At 38.0% G+C, this 20,331-nt stretch overlaps 1 protein-coding gene across 1 annotated transcript in view; it reads left to right on the forward strand.

Annotated features, from left to right (window-relative positions):
• The window catches only part of SERAC1 (serine active site containing 1), an 86,582-nt gene that overhangs the window by 55,712 nt on the left and 10,539 nt on the right, over positions 1-20,331 (forward strand). Inside the window, exons 9-14 of the mRNA XM_057527857.1 lie at positions 4,732-4,845; positions 6,678-6,840; positions 15,748-15,898; positions 17,217-17,358; positions 18,403-18,497; positions 19,734-19,831. Of these exons, the coding sequence (XP_057383840.1) occupies positions 4,732-4,845; positions 6,678-6,840; positions 15,748-15,898; positions 17,217-17,358; positions 18,403-18,497; positions 19,734-19,831 (763 nt within the window). The remainder of the gene's footprint in view (positions 1-4,731; positions 4,846-6,677; positions 6,841-15,747; positions 15,899-17,216; positions 17,359-18,402; positions 18,498-19,733; positions 19,832-20,331) is intronic.

Raw genomic sequence — 20,331 nt, forward strand, 5'->3', positions numbered from 1 at the left:
TAATTGAATACAATGAAAAATTTTAGTTAAGTGTTAGGAAAATAAAGATGTAATTTTTTCCCAGCCAAGCTTACATCCTCTCTCCCCTGAATTCTATCTACCCAGACCCTTAAGGATGACCTGGGTTACAAACTCATGCTTTAGAATGAACGTCATTTATGCCCAGTTAGTTTGCACAAGTTGCAGAGCTCTAAGGTTTTAACTTTTTATGAAGAAACACAGAGATTAGCTCTCACACATATTAAAACAAAGGGACCCACAACCACAACTAGAAGCAGTATCAGAATTCCCCGTCCTCCCTGCTCCCCACCCACCCTGGCAATGATTTGCTTTCCCTCCTTTTATTCTTTCTGTTCATTGGGAGAACTGTGTCAGTGAGAGTGAAAGCACTTCTCCCACATCTGTCACCTACTCCCACATCTAAAGCCTTGGTAGCTCTCCAAGATCTGCCTGGGTATTTGTTGACTGCAGTTCTGGTGGGAGGCCAGGGGACAGGCTGGGGTGGTCCTTGGTCTTCTACTATCCCAGATATTACTATCAAGATCGCTCCTTCTTTGATGTCAGGATCCGGGTTTCAGTCTTGTTTTGGTTTTTGTTACCATCTGGACACTCCCCATCGGTCAGCTTGTCTCCAGTTTCAACATCTGTTAGAGGACCTCAGGTGAATGTGACCTAGAGCCTAAGGATGCAACCAGGGATGCAGAAGTTTAGACATTTTAGATTGTGATTTCTTTTTGATCTAATGTGGCAAACTGCCTGGAGTCAAGAGAACAGTGGGTATGGTGCATTGAAATGATTTCCCATCATAAAGCTTTTGTGGTCTTGGCTAAGGACAATCCAGCTAAAAGCTTGCATTTCTAGTATTACATCTTCCCTTGTAATTTCCCAAAGTCTCTCTGAAATCAGCTAAGCCATTAAGGTCTGAAGTCCTTGCATCAAGACACTTCTAACATCCATCTGCATAAGTATAGCAATGGGTTGTGATTGAGAGGAAGATGCCAGTAGATGGGGTTTAAGGATGGGAGATTTCTTTAATGCCAGAGGATTTGGAAACCTACAGAGATGCTTACACAAAACAGGAGACTATGCAGCTTGCTTTCAGAGGGAAGGACAGGCTTCCAAGGTCCTGCAAGTTCCTCATGATGTACAGCTGCGCAGATCAAGGATTCCTTCTGTTGGGATGAACCCATCATTGTCATCTGCGAACTCCCTGTACCTTCCCTCCTTCCGACTTTGGTTATGGGTAAATCTGCTCATCAAGTGTAAGTAACAGAGACAAAGCAAACCCAGCTCATTTCTAAGTGTTTGTAGGAGAATAGATAATTATTTTCAGACGTTGCATCTCTTAGCAGGCCTCAGCGTCAGCTTGCCTGACTGTTTCTTTACCACCTTTCTGACCCTCCCCTCCCCTCCCCTCCCTCCCTCATGCACACTGTGCTCCAGCCACACTGGCCCTTTCTTTCCATTCCTTAAACTTGCTCATTGTGTATCTACTTGTGTTGCCTCTGCCTGGACTGCTTTGCCACCAGCTTGTCACATGGCTGCCTCCTTCTTGTCCTTCAGATCTCTGCTTGTTAGCTCCTTCCTCTTTATCTCAAATGTTTATTGCATTTATTGCCCTTCATAACACTTTTCCCATTCTGTAATTATTTTATATATTTATTTGCTTGCTTATTTCTGTTTTTCTCTTCTGTTTTTCTCTTTCTTCTTCTGATTTCTCTTATAATCTCCCCAGTACCAAGTACAGTACCTCAGACACAACATGCTCTCAATAAATATTTATTGAATAATGAATGGATGAATCATGACATTGCTAAAAGAGCCAGCTGTACACAAACTTATATATACTTAAGTAACAACTGGCATATTTCTGTTGTGAATCAGAGCATTTTTGTATCACAAAGAAAAAATAGAGATAGCTCTAAGGGTTATGTTTAATTGGAAGGTAGATTATATGGTAAGAAAATACCTATTATGTATTAAATTATTTGGCTGGTATAGACCTGTTGAAATGCATTTGAAAAATACCACGTTAACTCATAGTAATGTTGTGTCTCTGAGTATCATAATAAGAAAATGATACGTAAAAAGCTTTGTTATACACTTATAATTAATATATAATATGGATATAAGTTCTTTTACTAACTTGATTAGTTGACATTTCCTTTTATGCTTTTATTATTATTGTCTCCTTTTAATTTTTATGCCTTACCCATTATTATTATTTTTAACATTGTCACTCTCTCCACCTCTTCCTATGGATTTCTTGGATCCTTAAGAAATTGTTTTTCAGTATATCTTAATCCAGTGATAAAGAAGCAGTACCCATGTATATTTACTTTTGTGTTAAGAGTTAGAAAATACTTTGTATGACCACACTATGAATTTATACATTTTATTTATTCCTTTTTGCTTATGCTTCTTACTGCCACACAATTTGCCAGTTCATAAATAACTTAAAGCTTTGCCAACAAGGATAAAATTGGAACTGCACTCTTATATCCCACTTTAAAAATGATCAATAAAAATGAAAATCCTGGATCGTTTTTCTCTTCCTTGGAACATTTAGGTTGGAAAGAGGTCAGATGAGTTGAAGGTGTGATGTGAGGAGAGGGGTTTGGGGGGGGCAGGTTGTGGTGGTTGGTTTTTAAGAAACATTCCCACCCCCCGCAGCCCACCAGTGCACCCTCTACCCTCGTCTCTGCTGCAGGAGGCAACGACTGTCAATGAGTTACTCCTTCCCAAGCCTCCATTTATTTTATTTGTTTATTTTTAAATTTTATTTATTTATTTTTGCTGCGTTGGGTCTTTGTTGCTGCACGCGGGCTTTCTCTAGTTGCGGCGAGCAGGGGCTACTCTTCGTGGCGGTGCGGTGGCTTCTTTTATTGAGGAGCACAGGATCTAGGCGCGCAGGTTTCAGTAGTTGTGGCTTGTGGGCTCTAGAGCGCAGGCTCAGTACTTGTGGCCCACGGGCTTAGTTGCTCCGCGGCATGTGGGATCTTCCTGGACCAGGGCTCGAGCCCATGTCCCCTGCATTGGCAGACGGATTCTTAACCGCTGCGCCACCAGGGAAGCCCCCAATCCTCCATTTAAATAGCATGAATCTTTGAGATCCAAGCATGTTTAAACTCAGAAAAAAAGAAGATTATTACATCAGAGAAGACAGCATGAATAAGAATTATAGAGTGGCCAAACATTTTGAACATTTACTAGGTTTACTGAACCATGAACCTATAAATTAACTCAGAATGCAGAAACTTATGGACTGTATTTCCTACAGGAAACACGGGGCTTTATTTATACATTTTTGAAAGACACTACCTTGTAGTTGTCCTCTTTTGCCAGCAGGTGGTCTGTGTGCACACGATTAAGACCCCTAGTTCAAATACAAAGCGCTTCAAAAGAAGATACAGTAATAAATCTTCCTTGTATCTCCCCACCCCAATATACACATGTAGTTAACACACTTTTTTACACAAATGGTAGCATATGGTACACATTCTTCTGCTCCTTTTTCTCACCTAAGGGTTTATCTTAGAGACTGATGTATATCAATATATGAAGAGACTCACATAGCATTCCATTGTATAATTGTACCATCCTTTATTTAACCAACCCCCTATTGAAGGACATTAGGGAGCTTCAATCTTTTGTTCTTACAAACAAAGCTGCAATGAACAAACTTGTACCTGTATCACTTTGCCAGTGTGTGAGTGTCCTGTAGGATAAATTGTTGAAGGGCATGGGCACTTGTAATTTTGACAGCTGTCGCTAAATTGTCCTCCATAGAAGTAGCCCGTTTCATATTACCAGCAGCAGCGTAATGAGAATGTCTATTTCCCCACCTGTCTGATAGATGTAAAATATCCTTTCTTATCTATTTTAGAGGCATTATATTTCTTTTCCTAAGAACTGTTTATGACTGTTGCTCATTTTTCCATAGCCTTGTTGGTATTTTCTCACTGATTTGTAGGAGATTATTGCATGTTACTGATCTGTGGTAACAGTTGAAATTTTCTTTTCCCCATTTATTCTTATAATATATTTTAATAGCTATTAAGACTAGTCCCCACTACTCTTCTGTTTCATAATTTTCCTAACTCTTCTGTTTATTCTTCCATGTGAACTTGAATTTCAATTTAAGAAGAATTAAAAGCTCTCTCTCTTGTTTTTCTGGCCGCGCCGCGTGGCCAGGGACTGAACCCGACCAGGGACTGAACCCAAGCCGTGGCAGCAAAAGCACCGAGTCCTAACCACTGGACCGCCAGGGAATTCCCCCCCCTTTTTTTTTTTTAATTAAAAGCTCTCTGATCATTGTTATCATTGTCTTTATTCTAAATTTTTCCAGTAATGCCTTTTCTCTTATTTTGATTGATAGATTTTTAAGTAGACTCAACTGGCATAATCTGACACTAGAACATTATTTGTTCAGCTCTGGGCTTTTCTTACTGGGTAAAGATTTATGTGTTAGTCTCTGTACTTTCAGATAAGAGGACACAGAGGAAAGAATTGAGAAAATCTCAAAGATTGCTCTCTTCTAAGAATAATTCCATATGTTTTCTAGTCTAGCAACAGTTTGCATAATGAAAGTTCCCTGTAAGTTTCCAGAATATTTTGAGTCTTACATATTAGTTCTTTCTAATACTGTATATAGTACAGAGATTTTTTTTTTGTCAAACAGAAAATATTAGACACTTTTTTCACTAAGAATTTTAATTATCTCACTTTCAGGGTGGTTTATGGTGTTTTGGAGGAAATGGACTTCCTTATGCTGAAAGTTTTGGAGAAGTTCCTTCTGCTACAGTGGAAATGTTCTGTTTGGAAGCTTTAGTAAAACATTCTGAGGTAATTTACATTTTCAAAATATGGTTTACTTTTTATGATCACATTGAAAAAATTATACATGTTGGTTCATTCAAGGGAAGTAATTCTCATTTTTTATAAAAGAAAAAAAAGTTTTTCGCTTGTTTTTAAAGTTCTGCTTTTTTCTCAATTGTCAGAATTGATAATCATGATTTAGCACCAATACATGAATTTCACTTTTGCTAAGTGTTTCTAAAAATGGATTTAATCTTGATTGCACATAAAGCAACCTGTTGTCTAAATATGGCATTTACCTTTGTGTTATGCTGTCTTGCATTACCTTTCTCAGGTAATTTTTACAAATAATATTACCGGGGAGTTAATTTCCAGTAAAATATCGGTGAAAGATGTGTTAAGATAGAAAAAAAGTAAATACTTGGAAAAAGTATTTACTTGACCGTAGTCTTGATTTTTAACCATAGCATACATATGTCAATGATTTAAAAAATTTTTTGGCATTATGACAACTTTTCTAACATGATCATAGTTTGATTTTAAAAAGAAAAAAGCAACAAACTTTGTGGTGCTCAAACATTAGTGCATAAAAATCATCCAGGAAGCATGTTAAAAATGCACATTCCTGCTCACCTCTAGCAATTTTAATTTAGTAGATGTGAGGTGGAGTCCAGGAGTTTGCATTTGTAACAGGCATCCCTGGTGAGGCCGATGTAGTTGGTTGATCCCACATCATGAGAAACACCATCCTAGAGGTTCTAAACGCTCCAGTTTAATTGGGAACCATTAGACATGGCACAAAAACATGGTGCTTTCTGGTCATCTCAGTTCCCACGGGTGGAATTAGGAATCGAGCACAAAGCAGAGTCATTAGTGTGGTAACACACTAAAAAGGGAATGTGGGAAAGTAAGCTTGATTTTTTGTGACTTATGACTGACTTCTGAAACAATAGGTGCATCTGCAGTAGAATGTCCAGTGCATGGAATGTAATAGTTACCTTTCCAGAAACTTCTCAACATATTACATATCTCACTTGATATATGTCTAAAAGGCATACTTTTAAAATGCATATAAAATGTGGTAAAATTTAATAAAAATTTAGAGAGTGAAAATCATTGCATATACATGACATGATATCACATAAGTGATAAAACTAAGTGCTGGGGAGAGGCAAGCCTGTGCCGGTGACCTTGGCAGACTGTAATGGCTTGTTGGTCAGTTATGTCACCTTACCTTAATGTATATATTTCCTTTGGCTTTCTTTTATCTTTTCTCCATTAAAAATTCACATCCCTCTTTCTTTCTTTTTAATTTTTACTTGATCTTCCTCATTAAAAAAAAATTCCAACTCTTGAATTTTAGGAGAGCCCCATAGCTGTGGGCTTGTGTGGGGTAGTGTGTAGGGCCACAGATGTTGTTTATCTCTATCTGGGAGTTCTTGTAGGCAGAAGCAAAATCTGCCACTTACACAGGGGGATTATTTACTGTTATCAGGTGGCACATTTCTCAAGGGTAGAGAACCTTTTAAGGTAGTTTCAAGCCAATCAAAGTATCAGTATAAATTGAACCAATTCTGTAATAACAACATTGTGGTTACATCCAAGCAAGAACTAAGCAGAATAACTTTAAGAATAAAAATGTCACAAGTCCTAGTGGCCTTAATTTTTCAGTGATTTTAAAGCACTTCCCACACAGATGGGGGTTTGCTTATTTATTTGAGCTGAGCTGAGAGTTTTGGGGCATCTCTCTGGGTCTCTTCCTTGAGCAGGAGCCACCTGGCTGCCCACCAGCATGCTGTGTCACCTGGTTAGTGAATTTGTGCAACATAAAGTGAGCTTTCATTAATTTATTGTGCTAGATTCCCACACATTGTGATAAAATTGAAGCAAATGGAGGCTTACAACTACTGCAGAAGCTGTACCAACTTCACAAGGACTGTCCTAACGTACAGAGAAATATAATGCGTATCCTTGGAAATATGGCTTTGAATGAACATCTTCATTCTACTATAGTTCGCTCAGGTAACAACTTTACATACTGAGTATTTTGGATCCAGTCCTTTGTTCTTCTCCCACCTCCACCCCTCATTCATGCTACGCTAATTTTTCAATAGGCTTAAGACTTTGCTTAGGGTTAGTTTTGGGTCCTTAGAGCATGTCATTTTAGAAGGGCAAGGAATTGCTTGAGACATGGATAGTCCACACCTAAGATAATCAGTGTGTGGACAGTCACAGGAGAGCAGTTTTTGCCATGATGACCATCTAATTGTTTATATTATCTTTTATATGATCTGGTTAACCAAGAGGCATAGTAAGACTAAAAAGAAGTCCACTGTATAATTGATTTTCCCCCTTGCAACTAATAAACCACCTGTGGGGAGTACTTTGGATGAAAATTCCTGCCTGATCCAGCCTTTATCATGATGGTTGCACAGTGATGATTTTCCAGCTGCAGCATCCCTTCCTCGTTTACTTTTCAGCGTTTGGCATTCTACTGTAAGCAAGAGCTCTTCCCTCTCACTCCTTCCTTCTCTCTTTCCTTCCTTTTTTCCCTCTCCTCCCTCCTTTCCTTCTCTCTCCCTCCCTCCCTATCAGTATGGGCACATGGTTTCCTGTTTTTTAATAGTTTACAACTTATTACTGTACTTAATAATTTGATGCCAGATTGTCTCAGCTTTGGTTAGTAGGAGCCCGGCAAACTGGTTCCTGTGTCCTTTGATATGCCCACATCATTTTGGGAGGCATTCCTTACTTTCCAGTTTAACAAGATGTTCTAGGCTCATTTCTTCAAAGAATCCTGTTTCCTTTTAGTAGAGAATGATTTTTAGAGACCAAGATCTGGGTACTGTCTAGATGTGCTTATTGCTCCTGGGGTGTCTTTGCTTCTGGGCTCAGTAGAAAAAGCAGGGTGATATATACAAATATATGTACACATATACACAAATAAATATACATACCTATGTGCACATATACATGTATATGTTCAACAATATTTATTAGAAACGATGAATTTACATTTTTTTCTTGTATCGCTCTCTGTTTTTTGGTTTTTTTTTTAAATTTACATTTAAGAGTGTCTTGATCAGCAGAAGTTTTTAACTGCTGAAATCTGATTCTTTATAGAAAAGCAGACTTTTCTATAAAGGACCACTTACTGTATTGGTTTAATGTTCCTCTTTTTTTATAGATTATTAAGGTAGAAACTTCGATCACTTGATTTTAACCTTTTTTCTTGTTTCAGTTAATCTATTGCTGTGTAACAGACCACCCTAAAACTCACTGGTTAAAACAGTAGTCATGTATTTTGTTCATGAATCTGAAAGTGGGGCAAGATTCAGTAGGGAGGGCCTTTATGTGCTATATGCAGCATCAGCTGGGCAGCTCAGCTGTGTGATGGAGGATACATTTTGAAGATTGCTTGCGCACATGGCTTGCAAATTGGTACTGGTTCTCAGCTGGGAGCTCAGCCGGGGCTGGGGGCATTGGCTTCTTTCAACACTTGCCTTGGGCTTCCTTAAAGCCTGATGGCTGGGTTCCAAGGGCAGATGTTCCAAGAGAGAGACAGGTATAAGCTCTTTTGCCTTTTATGATCAAGCACTGGAAGTAGGTTTTGCCATAATTTATTGATTAAAATTTAGTCACTAAGGCTAGCTCATATTTGAGAAGGGATTTAGAAGGGGTTTAGACCCATCACCTCTTTAAAGATTTTTTTTTTTGTTGATGTGGACCATTTTTAAATTTATTTATTTATTTATTTATGGCTGTGTTGGGTCTTTGTTTCTGTGTGAGGGCTTTCTCTAGTTGTGGCAAGTGGGGGCCACTCTTCATCGCGGTGCGTGGGCCTCTCACTATCGCGGCCTCTCTTGTTGTGGAGCACAGGCTCCAGATGCGCAGGCTCAGTAGTTGTGGCTCACGGGCCCAGTTGCTCCGCGGCATGTGGGATCTTCCCAGACCAGGGCTCGAACCCGTGTCCCCTGCACTGGCAGGCAGACTCTCAACCACTGCGCCACCAGGGAAGCCCTACAGTTATTTTCTAATATAGGTATTTAGAGCTGTAAATTTCCTCTAACCTGCTTTAGATGCATCCCTCAAATTTTGGATGTATTGTATTTTCATCATTATTCAGTTTGAAATATCTTCTAATTTCTCTTATGATTTCTTCTTTGTCTCATGGGTTACTTAAAAGTGTGCTGCGTAACTTACAACTATTAATGGCTTTCTAGATATCGTATGTCTTTGATTTCTAGTTTAATATTCCATGCATTCAAAGAACACACCCTGTAAGATTTTAGTTTTTGGAAATTTGACACTTATTTGATGGCCCATTTTATGGTCTATCTTGGTGGATGTTCTGTGTGCACTTGAAACGAAGGAATATTCTGTAGTTGTTGGATGAAGTGTTTTATACATAACAGTTAAACCAAGTTGGTTGATCGTATTATTCAAATCTTCTCCAGATCTTTACCGAGTTTTGTCTAGTTTTATGAATTACTGAGACGTGTTAAATTCTTCAACTGTGATTGTGAATTTGTTTCTCCCTTTAGTTCTATCAGATTTTTCTTCCTGGTGAATTGTTCTTTTTGTATTATTAAGTATTGTCTCTATCACTGGTAATACTCCTTTTCTTCAAGTCTACTTTGTCAGGTATTAAAATAGCCACACTGGCTTTTTTTTTATGCTTGCTGTTTGCATTGCATATCTTTTGTCTTTTTCCCTTCTTTTGCTTTCATTTTTCTGTGACTAAAAATAAGTACATCTCTAAGACAGCACATACTTGCATCTTTTTTAAAAAGTTCAGCTTGATAATCCCTTTTAATTGAAGTGTTTTGTCTCTTTACCTCTAATGTAATTATTGATATTGTTTGGTTGTATCTGTTGTCTTGCTCTTGCAATTTGTCCCCTCTCTGGTTTTTGTTTCTTTTTTTCTCCTTTACATGTAGTCTATCTTAAATTCATATTATACCATTTTGTATATAACGTGAGAGTCTCACAACAGTATAATTCAGTTTATACCCTCTGCCATCCTTTGTGGTATTGTCATAATTATAGACCATAATATGTTATAGACCACACATGTTATAGACCTCACAATATATTGTTGTTATTTTTGTTTTAACAGTCAAGTGATATTTAAAGAATATAAGAAAACTTTTAATTTACATGTTTATAATATACAGCGCTCTTCCTTCATTTCTATCTAAATTTGCATCTGATATCATTTCACTTCAACCTAAAGACGTGGATCTGCTGGCAACAAATTCTGTCACCTTTCATTTTCTGAAAATGTCTTGACTTTGCCTTTATTTTATTATCCAGGGAAAGGTTATTTTCCATGGATAAAGAGTACTTTGTTAACAGTGTGTTATTTTTTTCTGTCAGAACTTAAAAAATATCATTCCATTCTCTCTCTCTCTCTTCTTTTTCTTTGACCCAAGCCGAACATCAACCTTTTATTGATAACAAAGCAGCAATTTGGGGGCATGTTTCCAAGACACCAAGAGCAGGTTTCTGTCCCCATGCTCTGTGTGTGTGTGTGTGTGTGTGTGTGTGTGTGTGTGTGTGTGTGTTGTCTGATGAGAAGTCTCTTCTTATGCCCACTTTTCTTCTCTTATATGAAATGTATCTTTTTTCCTGTCTTCTTTTTAGATTGTCAGCAGTTTGACTATGAAGTGCCTAGTCTATTTTTATATTTATCTTGCTTGGGGTCTACTGAGCTGACTGAATCTGTGAGTTGATGTTTTTGATCAAATTTGGAAACTTTCCAGCTTGTCTATCTTTAGATATTCTTTTTTTATCCCTTTTTCTCTCTTCTTTCCTCTTGGGACTTCAATTATGTATATTAAATCTCTTGATTCTGTTCCACAGGTCATTGAGACTCTGTCCATGTCTTTCCAAAAATTTTCTTTGTGCTTTACCTTTCTTTTTTTTAATGTATTTTTTAATTGAGGTGTAGCTGATGTACAATGTTATATAAGTTTCAGATATACAACATATTAATTCACAATTTTTAAAGATAATACTTCTTTTATAGTTATTGTAAAATATCAGCTCTATTCCCTGTGCTGTACAATATATCCTTGTAGCTTATTTATTTTGTACATAGTAATTTGTACCTCTTAATTCCTTACCCCTATCTTGCCCCTCCCCCCTTCCCTCTCTCCACTGGTAACTGCTAGTTTGTTCTCTGTATCCGTAAGTCTCTTTCTTTTTTGTTACATTTGCTAGTTTATTTTTTAGATGCCACATATAAGTGATATCATACAGTGTTTGTCTTTCTGTTGTCTGACTAATTTCACTAAGCATAATACCCTCCAAGTCCATCCATGTTGTTGCAAATGGCAAAATTTCGTTCTTTTTATGGCTGAGTAGTACTCCATTGTGTGTGTGTGTGTGTGTGTGTGTGTGTGTGTGTGTGTATGTATGTATATATATATACACACTATATCTTCTTTACCCAGTCATCTACTGATGGACACTTAGGTTGCTTCCATATCTTGGCTATTGTAAACAGTGCTTCTATGAACATTGGGGTGCATGTATCTTTTCAAATTAGTATTTTAGTTTTATTTGGATATATACCCAGGAATGGAATTGTGGGGTCATATGGTAATTCTGTTTGTAGTTTCTGAGGAACCTCCATACTGTTTTTCACAGTGGCTGCACCAATTTACGTTCCCACCAACAATTTAGAAGCGTTCCCTTTTCTCCACATCCCTGCCAGTATTTGTTAGCTGTGTTCTTTTTGATGGTAGCCATTCTGACAGGTGTGGAGTGATAATCTCATTGTGGTTTTGATTTGCATGTCCCAATGTTGAGCATTGCTTCATGTACCTGTTGGCTATCTGTATGTCTTCTGCCCATTTTTTAATCAGGTTGTTTTGTTTTTTTTGATGTTGAGTTGTATGAGCTGTTTATATATTTTGGATATTAACCCCTTATGGGTCATATCATTTGCAAATACTTTCTCCCATTCAGTAGGTTGTCTTTTCGTTTTGCTGATGGTTTCCTTTGCTGTGCAAAAGCTTTTAAGTTTAATTAGGTCCTGTTTGTTTATTTTTGCTTTTGTTTCCTTTGCCTTAGGGGACAGGTCCAAAAAAAATATTGCTATTATTTATGTCAAAGAGTATTCCACCTATGTTTTCTTCTAGAGGTTTTATGGTTTCAAGTCTTACATTTAGGTCTTTAATCCATTTTGAGTTTATTTTTGTATATGGTGTAAGAAAATGTTCTAATTTCATCCTTTTACATGTAGCTGTCCAGTTTCCCCGCACCACTTATTGAAGAGACTGTCTTTTCTCCATTGAATATTCTTGCCTCCTTTGTCATAGATTAATTGACCATAATTGTGTGGGTTTATTTCTGGGCTCTCTATTCTGTTCCATTGATCTGTATGTCTCTTTTTGTGCCAGTACCATACTGTTTTGATTAATGTAGCTTTGTAGTAGAGTCTGAAATCAGGGAGCATGGCTTCTCCAGCTCTGTTTATGTTTCTCAAGATTGTTTTGGCTATTCAGCGTCTTTTGTGTTTCAATACAAATTTTTAAATTATTTGATCTAGTTCTGTGAAAAATGCCATTGGTATTTTGATAGGGATTGGATTGAATGTGTAGATTGCCTTGGGTAGTACGGTCATTTAAACAATATGAATTCTTCCAGTCCCTGAACACGGTATATCTTTCCATCTGTGTGTGTCATCTTCAGTTTCTTTCATCAGTGTCTTACATATAGTTTTCCAAGTACAGGTATTTTACCTCCTTAGGTAGGTTTATTTCTAGGTATTTTATACTTTTTGATGCAGTGGTAAATGGTAAGTGGTAAGTGGTAAATCCTTAATTTCTCTGACAGTTCATTGTTAGTGTATAGAATGCAACAGATTTTTGTATATTAATTTCATATCCTGCAGCTTTATTGAATTCATTGTTGAACTCTTGTAGTTTTTTTGGTGGCACCTTAGGATTTTTTTATGTATAAAGTATCAAGTCATCTGCAAACAGTGACAGTTTTACTTCTTCCTTTCCAATATGAATTCCTTTTATTTCTTTTTCTTATCTGATTGGTGTGACGGACTTCCAAAACTATGTTGAATAAAAGTGGAGAGAGTAGGAATCCTTGTCTTGTTCCTAATCTTAGAGGAAATGCTTTCAGCTTTTCACCATTGAGTATGTTAGATGTGGACTTGTCATATATGGCCTTTATTATGTTGAGGTATGTTCCCTCTATACCCATTTTTTGGAGTTTTTATCATAAATGGATGTTGAATTATTTTTATTTTTATTATTTTATTTTTTTAAATAATTTATTTATTTTTGGCTGCGTTGGGTCTTGTTGCACATGGGCTTCTCATTGTGGTGCTTCTCTTGTTGCGGAGCACAGGCTCTAGGCATGTGGGCTTCTGTAGTTGTGGCTTGTGGGCTCTAGAGCACAGGCTCCATAGTTGTGGCACATGGGCTTAGTTGCTCTGCAGCATGTGGGATCTTCCTGGACCAGGGATCGAACCCATGTCCCCTGCACTGGCAGGTGGATCCTTAACCACTGCACCACCAGGGAAGTCCCCTGGATGTTGATTCTGTCAAAAGCTTTTTCTCCATCTTTTGGGATGATCATATTGTTTTTATTCTTCAGCTTGTTAATGTGGTGTATCACACTGATAGATTTGAAGATACTGAACCATCTTTGCATCTCTGGGATAAATCACACTTGATACATGGTGTATGATCCTTTTAATGTATCATCAAATTCAGCTTACTAATATTTTGTTGAGAATTTTTGCTTCTGTGTTCATCAGTGATATTGGTCTGTAATTTTATTTTTTTGTGATATCTTTGTCTGGTTTTGGTATCAGGGTGATGCTGGCCTTTTTGCGTGAGTTCAGAAGCGTTCCTTCCTCTGCAATTTTTTGGAACAGATTGAGCAGGATAGGTGTTAATGCTTCTCTGAATGTTTGGTAGAATTCACTTGTGAAGCCATCTGGTCCTGGACTTTTGTTTGTTGGGAGTTTTTTTTTTATTACTGATTCAATTTCATTATTGGTAACTGGTCTGTGTACATGGCTGAAGTATAAAATCAAGTCACAGGCCAGTAGGAATAATATAATTCCATTTAGGCAAAAAAAAACAAAAAAAAAGCATATGGAGCTATAGTGTATATGTATAAATTATAGGTATGTAACTGAATTTTTAAAAAGGTTTGGAAGGGTGTCCACCAGACTTTTAACTTTGATTACTTCTGAGGATATAAGTGGGAATTGGGAAATGATGGGAGTGCTAAAGTGGGATGTTCATTATTAAATGCTATTTTTGTTTGTTTATTTTTACAATTAAAATGTATTCAGAAGTTATGTAATTAAAAAACAGTAAATATTTAAGAAAGACACAAGTTTTCCAAGGAACATTAGGTGAAGCATCTCAGGCATTGTAAAAATACTTTGCCAACTAAAAAATACTGTAGAAATGGCTTGTGCCATGCTTTCTCTTCTGTTTCCTTTCTTGTGACTCCATTAAAAATAAAGCCATATTTTTGTACATACCAATAACATACTTGTATATCTCTATAGGTAGAATTTTAAAACATTAATTATTATAAAGCATTCTATAACAGATTTTTAAGAGGGATTTTCTAATATTACAAATTAGAATATTGTTAAAGAATTATTGGGTCTGAAATTTCTTTTGGATTATTAAATAATGGCCTCCTATCATCACAGTGATTCTCAACACTTTTGCCACAGAAAGTGGGAGGATGACACGAGAACAAGCTGCTCTCTATTGAGCACCTGCTGCGCTTGGAAATGGCAGTTCTTATGTAGATTAACTTATTAGAGCCTTCCTTCAGGTCAAATGAGCCACGTAGCTTGACTGAGTTTCCATAGCAAGTAAGCAAGGGACAGAAATTTGAGCCCAAGTCTCTCTGACCTCAAAGCCCATATTTTGTTTTATTTTAAATTAAATAATACATGAATAGACTCTCATTGTAAATACTTTGGAGAACACAGATACAGCAAAAAATCAAACCCACCTTTATACAGAGCCCTCCCCAACCCCAGCTCCCTCCTAAGAGGCAGTGACTATTTAATAGTTTGGTGCCTCTTTGTAGATCTTTGTGGGTTTGTGTGTGTGTGTGCACGCACGCGCATGCATAAACTTTGCCTACATATTTATGTTCATAAAGCAATACATTGTTTTAAACAACAAAAATGTAAAAAATAAATGAAATTATACTGCACAAAGTATTTCTTTGTCCCCCTTTAAGAAATAGTTTTTCCAAACTGTTACATATAGAATGGATAAACAACAAGGTCCTACTGTATAGCACAGGGAATTATACCCAATATCCTGAGATAAACCATAATGGAAAAGAATATTAAAAAGAATGTATATGTAGGTATAACTGAGTCACTTTGCTGTACCGCAGAAATTAACACAACATTGTAAATCAACTATACTTCAATTTAAAAAAATGTTTTTCCTTCCTGAACCTCAGGTTTTATAAGATTTTTGTCTGTCAAACAAGTTCATGATTAAGAAACAACTTACTCATGTGTATTAAGGGCTGCTAATATGACTGCCAATCAGAATGAAGTAACTAGTGTTAACTCACTGAGTTTAATAATTTTTGCTAAAGCAAAATATGACATTTTCTTACCATTTGTGGCCTCATCTCTAGTAATTACAACTTTTGTTAGATTTTCTAAATAAAGAAAATGGCTCTTAACCTTCGTTGAGATCCCTAAGGAGTACCTGGCTGGGGACATCATGGCATTGTGTTGTGGGACCCAGAGGGCCTTAGGGAAGAATGTAATTGTGGTGGTCGGGCTTTTTCTCGTAGACAGATGCTGAGGTTTGCCTTCCTCCCATCATTTTCAGCCTGAAACCTCTCAACAGTCTGAGACGGATTAGTGCTGGTGTTTAGGGAATATGTTCTTTTCTCCAGGCTGGGTTTCCATACTGGTAGAAGCAATAAAGTCCCACGACATTATGGAGGCCTCACATGCCGCCAGAACCCTGGCTAATCTAGACCGAGAGACTGTGCAAGATAAGTACCAGGACGGCGTGTATGTGCTGCACCCCCAGTACCGCACAAGGTAAGAAGGCAGGGTAGAGCCGCTTTGTCCCTGTGGGGACGTAATGCTTCGAGGGCTTAATATTCTAACTTCTTTCTGCATAATTTAGATAAGTTAAATACCTTACAAATAAGTCAAATACCTAATTTACTGAAACAGTTTGCCCCTAGTAACCTCAGAAGAATTGCAAGCTGTCATGAAAGTATGGAACTAGCTAAATTACCAGGGTTATTTTATACCAGCGGCTTACCTTCAGGAAGGCTGCATTCACCTTTTATAACGTGTCTCACATAAACTCTGTAATGCATATTTCTTCTTTGTTTCATTACATTTTTCATATAAATCTAAGTTATTAACTGATTAGGGTTGTAGAGGTTGATCTAGATGAGAAGGAGCTAGGACATTATTATATTCAGGCAACCAAATCAGCCTGGGCCTAGAACTCAAGGGACTAGAGAAAGGTTAGGCGAGGTTATAAAAGCATGTATTGGAAGGAATAAGTTGTAATAAATTTGACTCATACTCCTTCTTAAGGTTATTTCTTTTTTTGTTTGTTTGTTTGTTTTCTTAAGGTTATTTCTGGTCACTATTTCCAGTTGTATCATTGCTAAGACAATAAACATAGAAAGGACCACAATGAAAAAATTACACATTTCTTAGATTTTTGTCAGGCACTTTAATACCTCAGAAAATAGCAAGAACTTTTTTTTAACTTGAAAAATAGATTTCCTGGTTAATTCTAATTTGTAAATAAAATAATATGGTAATGTATTTTATATGTGTTACATAATTGGCTGTGTATTATAAATAGCTTACAAATAATATACTATTGCAAATTTTTTAAACGTCATATACAAAGAAAGAATATGTTACTTTAAAATCTCATTTGCTCTGTTTCTGATAAACATCATTTTCCCTGATAAAAACAATCTTTTTCATACATACTGAGTTCGAAACTACACTAGCATATGATTTAATTTCTTAAATACTTTTATTGATTTGTGTAATATTCTCATGGAACTCTTTGGAGGATAATCTATGACATCTGTCACTTCATTGATCATTAAGCGCATTACAGTTGATTCTGGTTGGTCTGCCTGCCTAGCTGTGTTTCCATCCTTACAGAGACAGCAGTGAGCACACTGCATATATGTCTTGGCCAGAACTCCTTTAGGGCTCCTCAGCAAACTTGTGCTTATAAAGCTTGCCTTAATTAAGTTTATTTTATGTCATATAAACCTGCTAAAATAAGCACCATCCAAAGAGAGTGCTGTGTAGATTCTTATCAAAGTAATAATGCATTTTTCCTGCTTCTTTTAAAAACCCTCTCCCCTGTTAGTCAGCCCATTAAAGCAGATGTCCTGTTTATTCACGGCCTTATGGGAGCAGCGTTCAAAACGTGGCGGCAGCAGGACAGTGATGAGAATTTAACCGAAAAGGTTTCGGAGGATGAAAGCAAGTATACAACATGTTGGCCCAAGGTAAGGAGGCAGCCACCGCTGGTAGGCCACCCCTGTCCCGACACACTGCTGGGTCCCTGGCCTTTAGAGTCCTCATGGTGACATGCTTACTTTTCTCTTTTTACCGGGATTTTTTTTCCATGCAGTTTTTCTTTTCCTTAGGGACACTTATAATATGTGACATGAACAACTGGGCTTATCACTCTGTGTTGTATAATATAGGGTACATCCTGTGACTCTAAAAGAGTATTCTGTTAAGTAAAAAACGGGCAAAGGGCAAGGGCCAGTAATAGTTCACTTCCATGAAAAATATAATTCAAAAACTATATATATATAATTCAATAAATAATATATTAATAACATTTGGCTAGTTCTGTGATTTTGATAATTATAGAAAGACTTTGAAGAAGTAATTCTGCTTTGGATGTCTTTGACATTATTTCTTCTAAAGAGCCTAAACTTTGGCATTAATTTATTGAATGAAATCTATCTGAAGCTCAGTGAACACTGACGCTGTGAATATGTATCAGTAGCTCCTGGGGCTTTGCCCCACCGCTGCTTGTCCGCCTGCACAAGGGCTGGTCAGCAGAGAGTGGCTGGCGCTCTTTCTCTGGTGACACTGAAATACGGAGACGACGATAAACCTCGGGTCCACAGAGACAGAACTGTGACTGTAATTAGCACCTGAGTCCTCAGGTCACATCTCCAGCCTCCGCCACACTCTTCTGTCTCTCCTGAGGTCACGGCTTCCTGTTAAACGCTTTCAAAAAGCCAGTTTGATCTAGACTCCAAAAACAGGCCTTGCTTTTGGCTATGGCAGATTAAAATTGAGAATATTCTCTTGAAACCTGCCTAGACCTTATGCAATATCACCTTATGAGCAGAGATATAAAAAGATAAAATGCTGGAGTTATTTTTCTAGTCACCTTTACACTTTACTCCAATGCGGTCTTTTACTAGTTGTCAGTATTACAAGAGTCCTTTAGTTACGAATTTCAATTGCTAGGAAATAAGTGGAACAGTGGAAATTCATATCTTCCCTTTTGTACCTTTTATTTTACGTAGTCGTGGTTAGCAAGAGACTGTCCCGCTCTCCGAATTATATCTGTGGAGTATGACACCAGCCTTAGCGACTGGAGAGCAAGGTGCCCTGTGGAAAGGTAACAGAGGGGGAAGGTCCAGGCCACACATGGGCCTCTGTGTTGGAGGGGGGTTTTATCTTTGAGGCCACAGACAGGATTTTCTTATGGAAAACTAACCTAACCTTTTTTCTCTTCCTTCTAGAGGAAGTTAGCTATAAATAATGAAACTGTATAAGGCTTAGATATAGTGTCAATGTTGGGCTCCTAACATGGTTCACTTAAAACTATTCTCATAGTAAGGACCATGGATTCGAGAGCAAAGTTTCCTTAATTCCTGGAAGTAAACATGAGGCTTTTGGCTTTTGTGTTCACAAGCATACCACCTAAAGGAAGCCAAGAGAGACGCTGAGCAATGTAGCCTCCTTATGTCACTTGTACATCGTATGTGCCAATTGTATATACAGGAGAGAGCGCTCGATTTCTGGGCTTCAGGACCTAGACTGTAGCCAGTTCTGCCTTTGACTCACTAGCCATCTTAGGTCATTAAACTGGTCTGGGAAGTCTGGTCTACAAATGGAGGGAGTTGGTCTGATCTGTGTTATCAAACTGAGTGTTATATATGAATGACCCCACCTAGGTGCCAGAGGAATGGTGCTGAGGGTCAGCGGGCAAGACCCCAGGGCTCCTTCCCCAGTTCACCCAGAGGAGCTCTCATAAACCTTTATTTCAAAGAAAGGATTCTCCAGATACACAGTTTAAAACTACCAGACCAGACAGCTTTAAAGTTCCCTTTTAGTTTGAAAATTACTTATTTGAAGTCTGATTCTAATAGCTTTGTGCTGTTTCTAAGTAACAAACCAAAATGATGAAAGCTTAGTGTTTGTAACATAAATACAAGTAGAACTAAACAGCAATGACAGCTGACTCCACAGGTGAACTCGCCAAGGACAGCATGGTCTCTGCTGATCCTTGTCTTGTCAGGCCACCTAATGAGGAGGGACGCACACCCTAAGTGGTGGGGGCAATGGGATAAGACCCAAGTTTGACCCGTGAAAATTGCCCGATACGTATTAGATGCCTAAACAATGCTTGTTTCGTAAATATTCCCACCTATGCCAGTGTGACTAAGTTAGAAATGGGGAATGAGCAATTGCAGGAATCAACCGGAGAGAATAGAGGTATTCCTGACTCCAGAATGTAGCATGTAGAATTGGTCCAGTAAACAAAAGATCTTGCCTTAAAAAGTGGATAGCAAAATTGGGGCAGGGGGAATCAATAGCCTTCTGTCATACCCGCTGTTTTCATTTTGTTCAGAAAGTCCATTGCATTCAGGAGCAACGAACTTCTGAGGAAGCTCAGAGCTGCTGGTGTTGGGGATAGGCCAGTGATTTGGGTATCACACAGCATGGGAGGTAAGTATGTTTCATTGTTGCCAAGCCAGCATTGTGAGGTTGTCAGCCATGCGAGCTCTCTGTTTTATTTAATGGTAGCCCTTTTCCCCCCTAAGTTAATGTTTTTGGCTATGGCTCCTTCCATGCTATTTGTTTTTCTAGGAGGGGACAACTAGTAAAAAACCATATAAAAAGAAAATGAGTTTGACAACTTAATGCTTTCATTAAGCACTAAGCATGATAACGAGTAAATATCAGAAGCTGTCCATGGCGTATGTAAGCCCAACTTATAAATATCTCTCAGCATTCCTGGCTGGTCCCAGGGCCCCCCATTTCTTCCTGTTTCTCCATCCACCGCAGAGTCCGTCACTGCTCCTGTGCCCACAGCCCCAGCTCCCTGCATGCCTGCTTACCCCTCGCCCAAGCCTGCAGAAGTGGCGGTGTGATCATATGTGTCCCCTCTTTGGTCCCAGGGCTTGCTTGCTAAGCCACAACCCGTGCTTCTTCCAACCCACTCCCAG

Source organism: Balaenoptera acutorostrata, chromosome 14, assembly GCF_949987535.1.
Source record: "Balaenoptera acutorostrata chromosome 14, mBalAcu1.1, whole genome shotgun sequence".
NCBI classification, from domain to species: Eukaryota; Metazoa; Chordata; class Mammalia; order Artiodactyla; family Balaenopteridae; genus Balaenoptera; species Balaenoptera acutorostrata.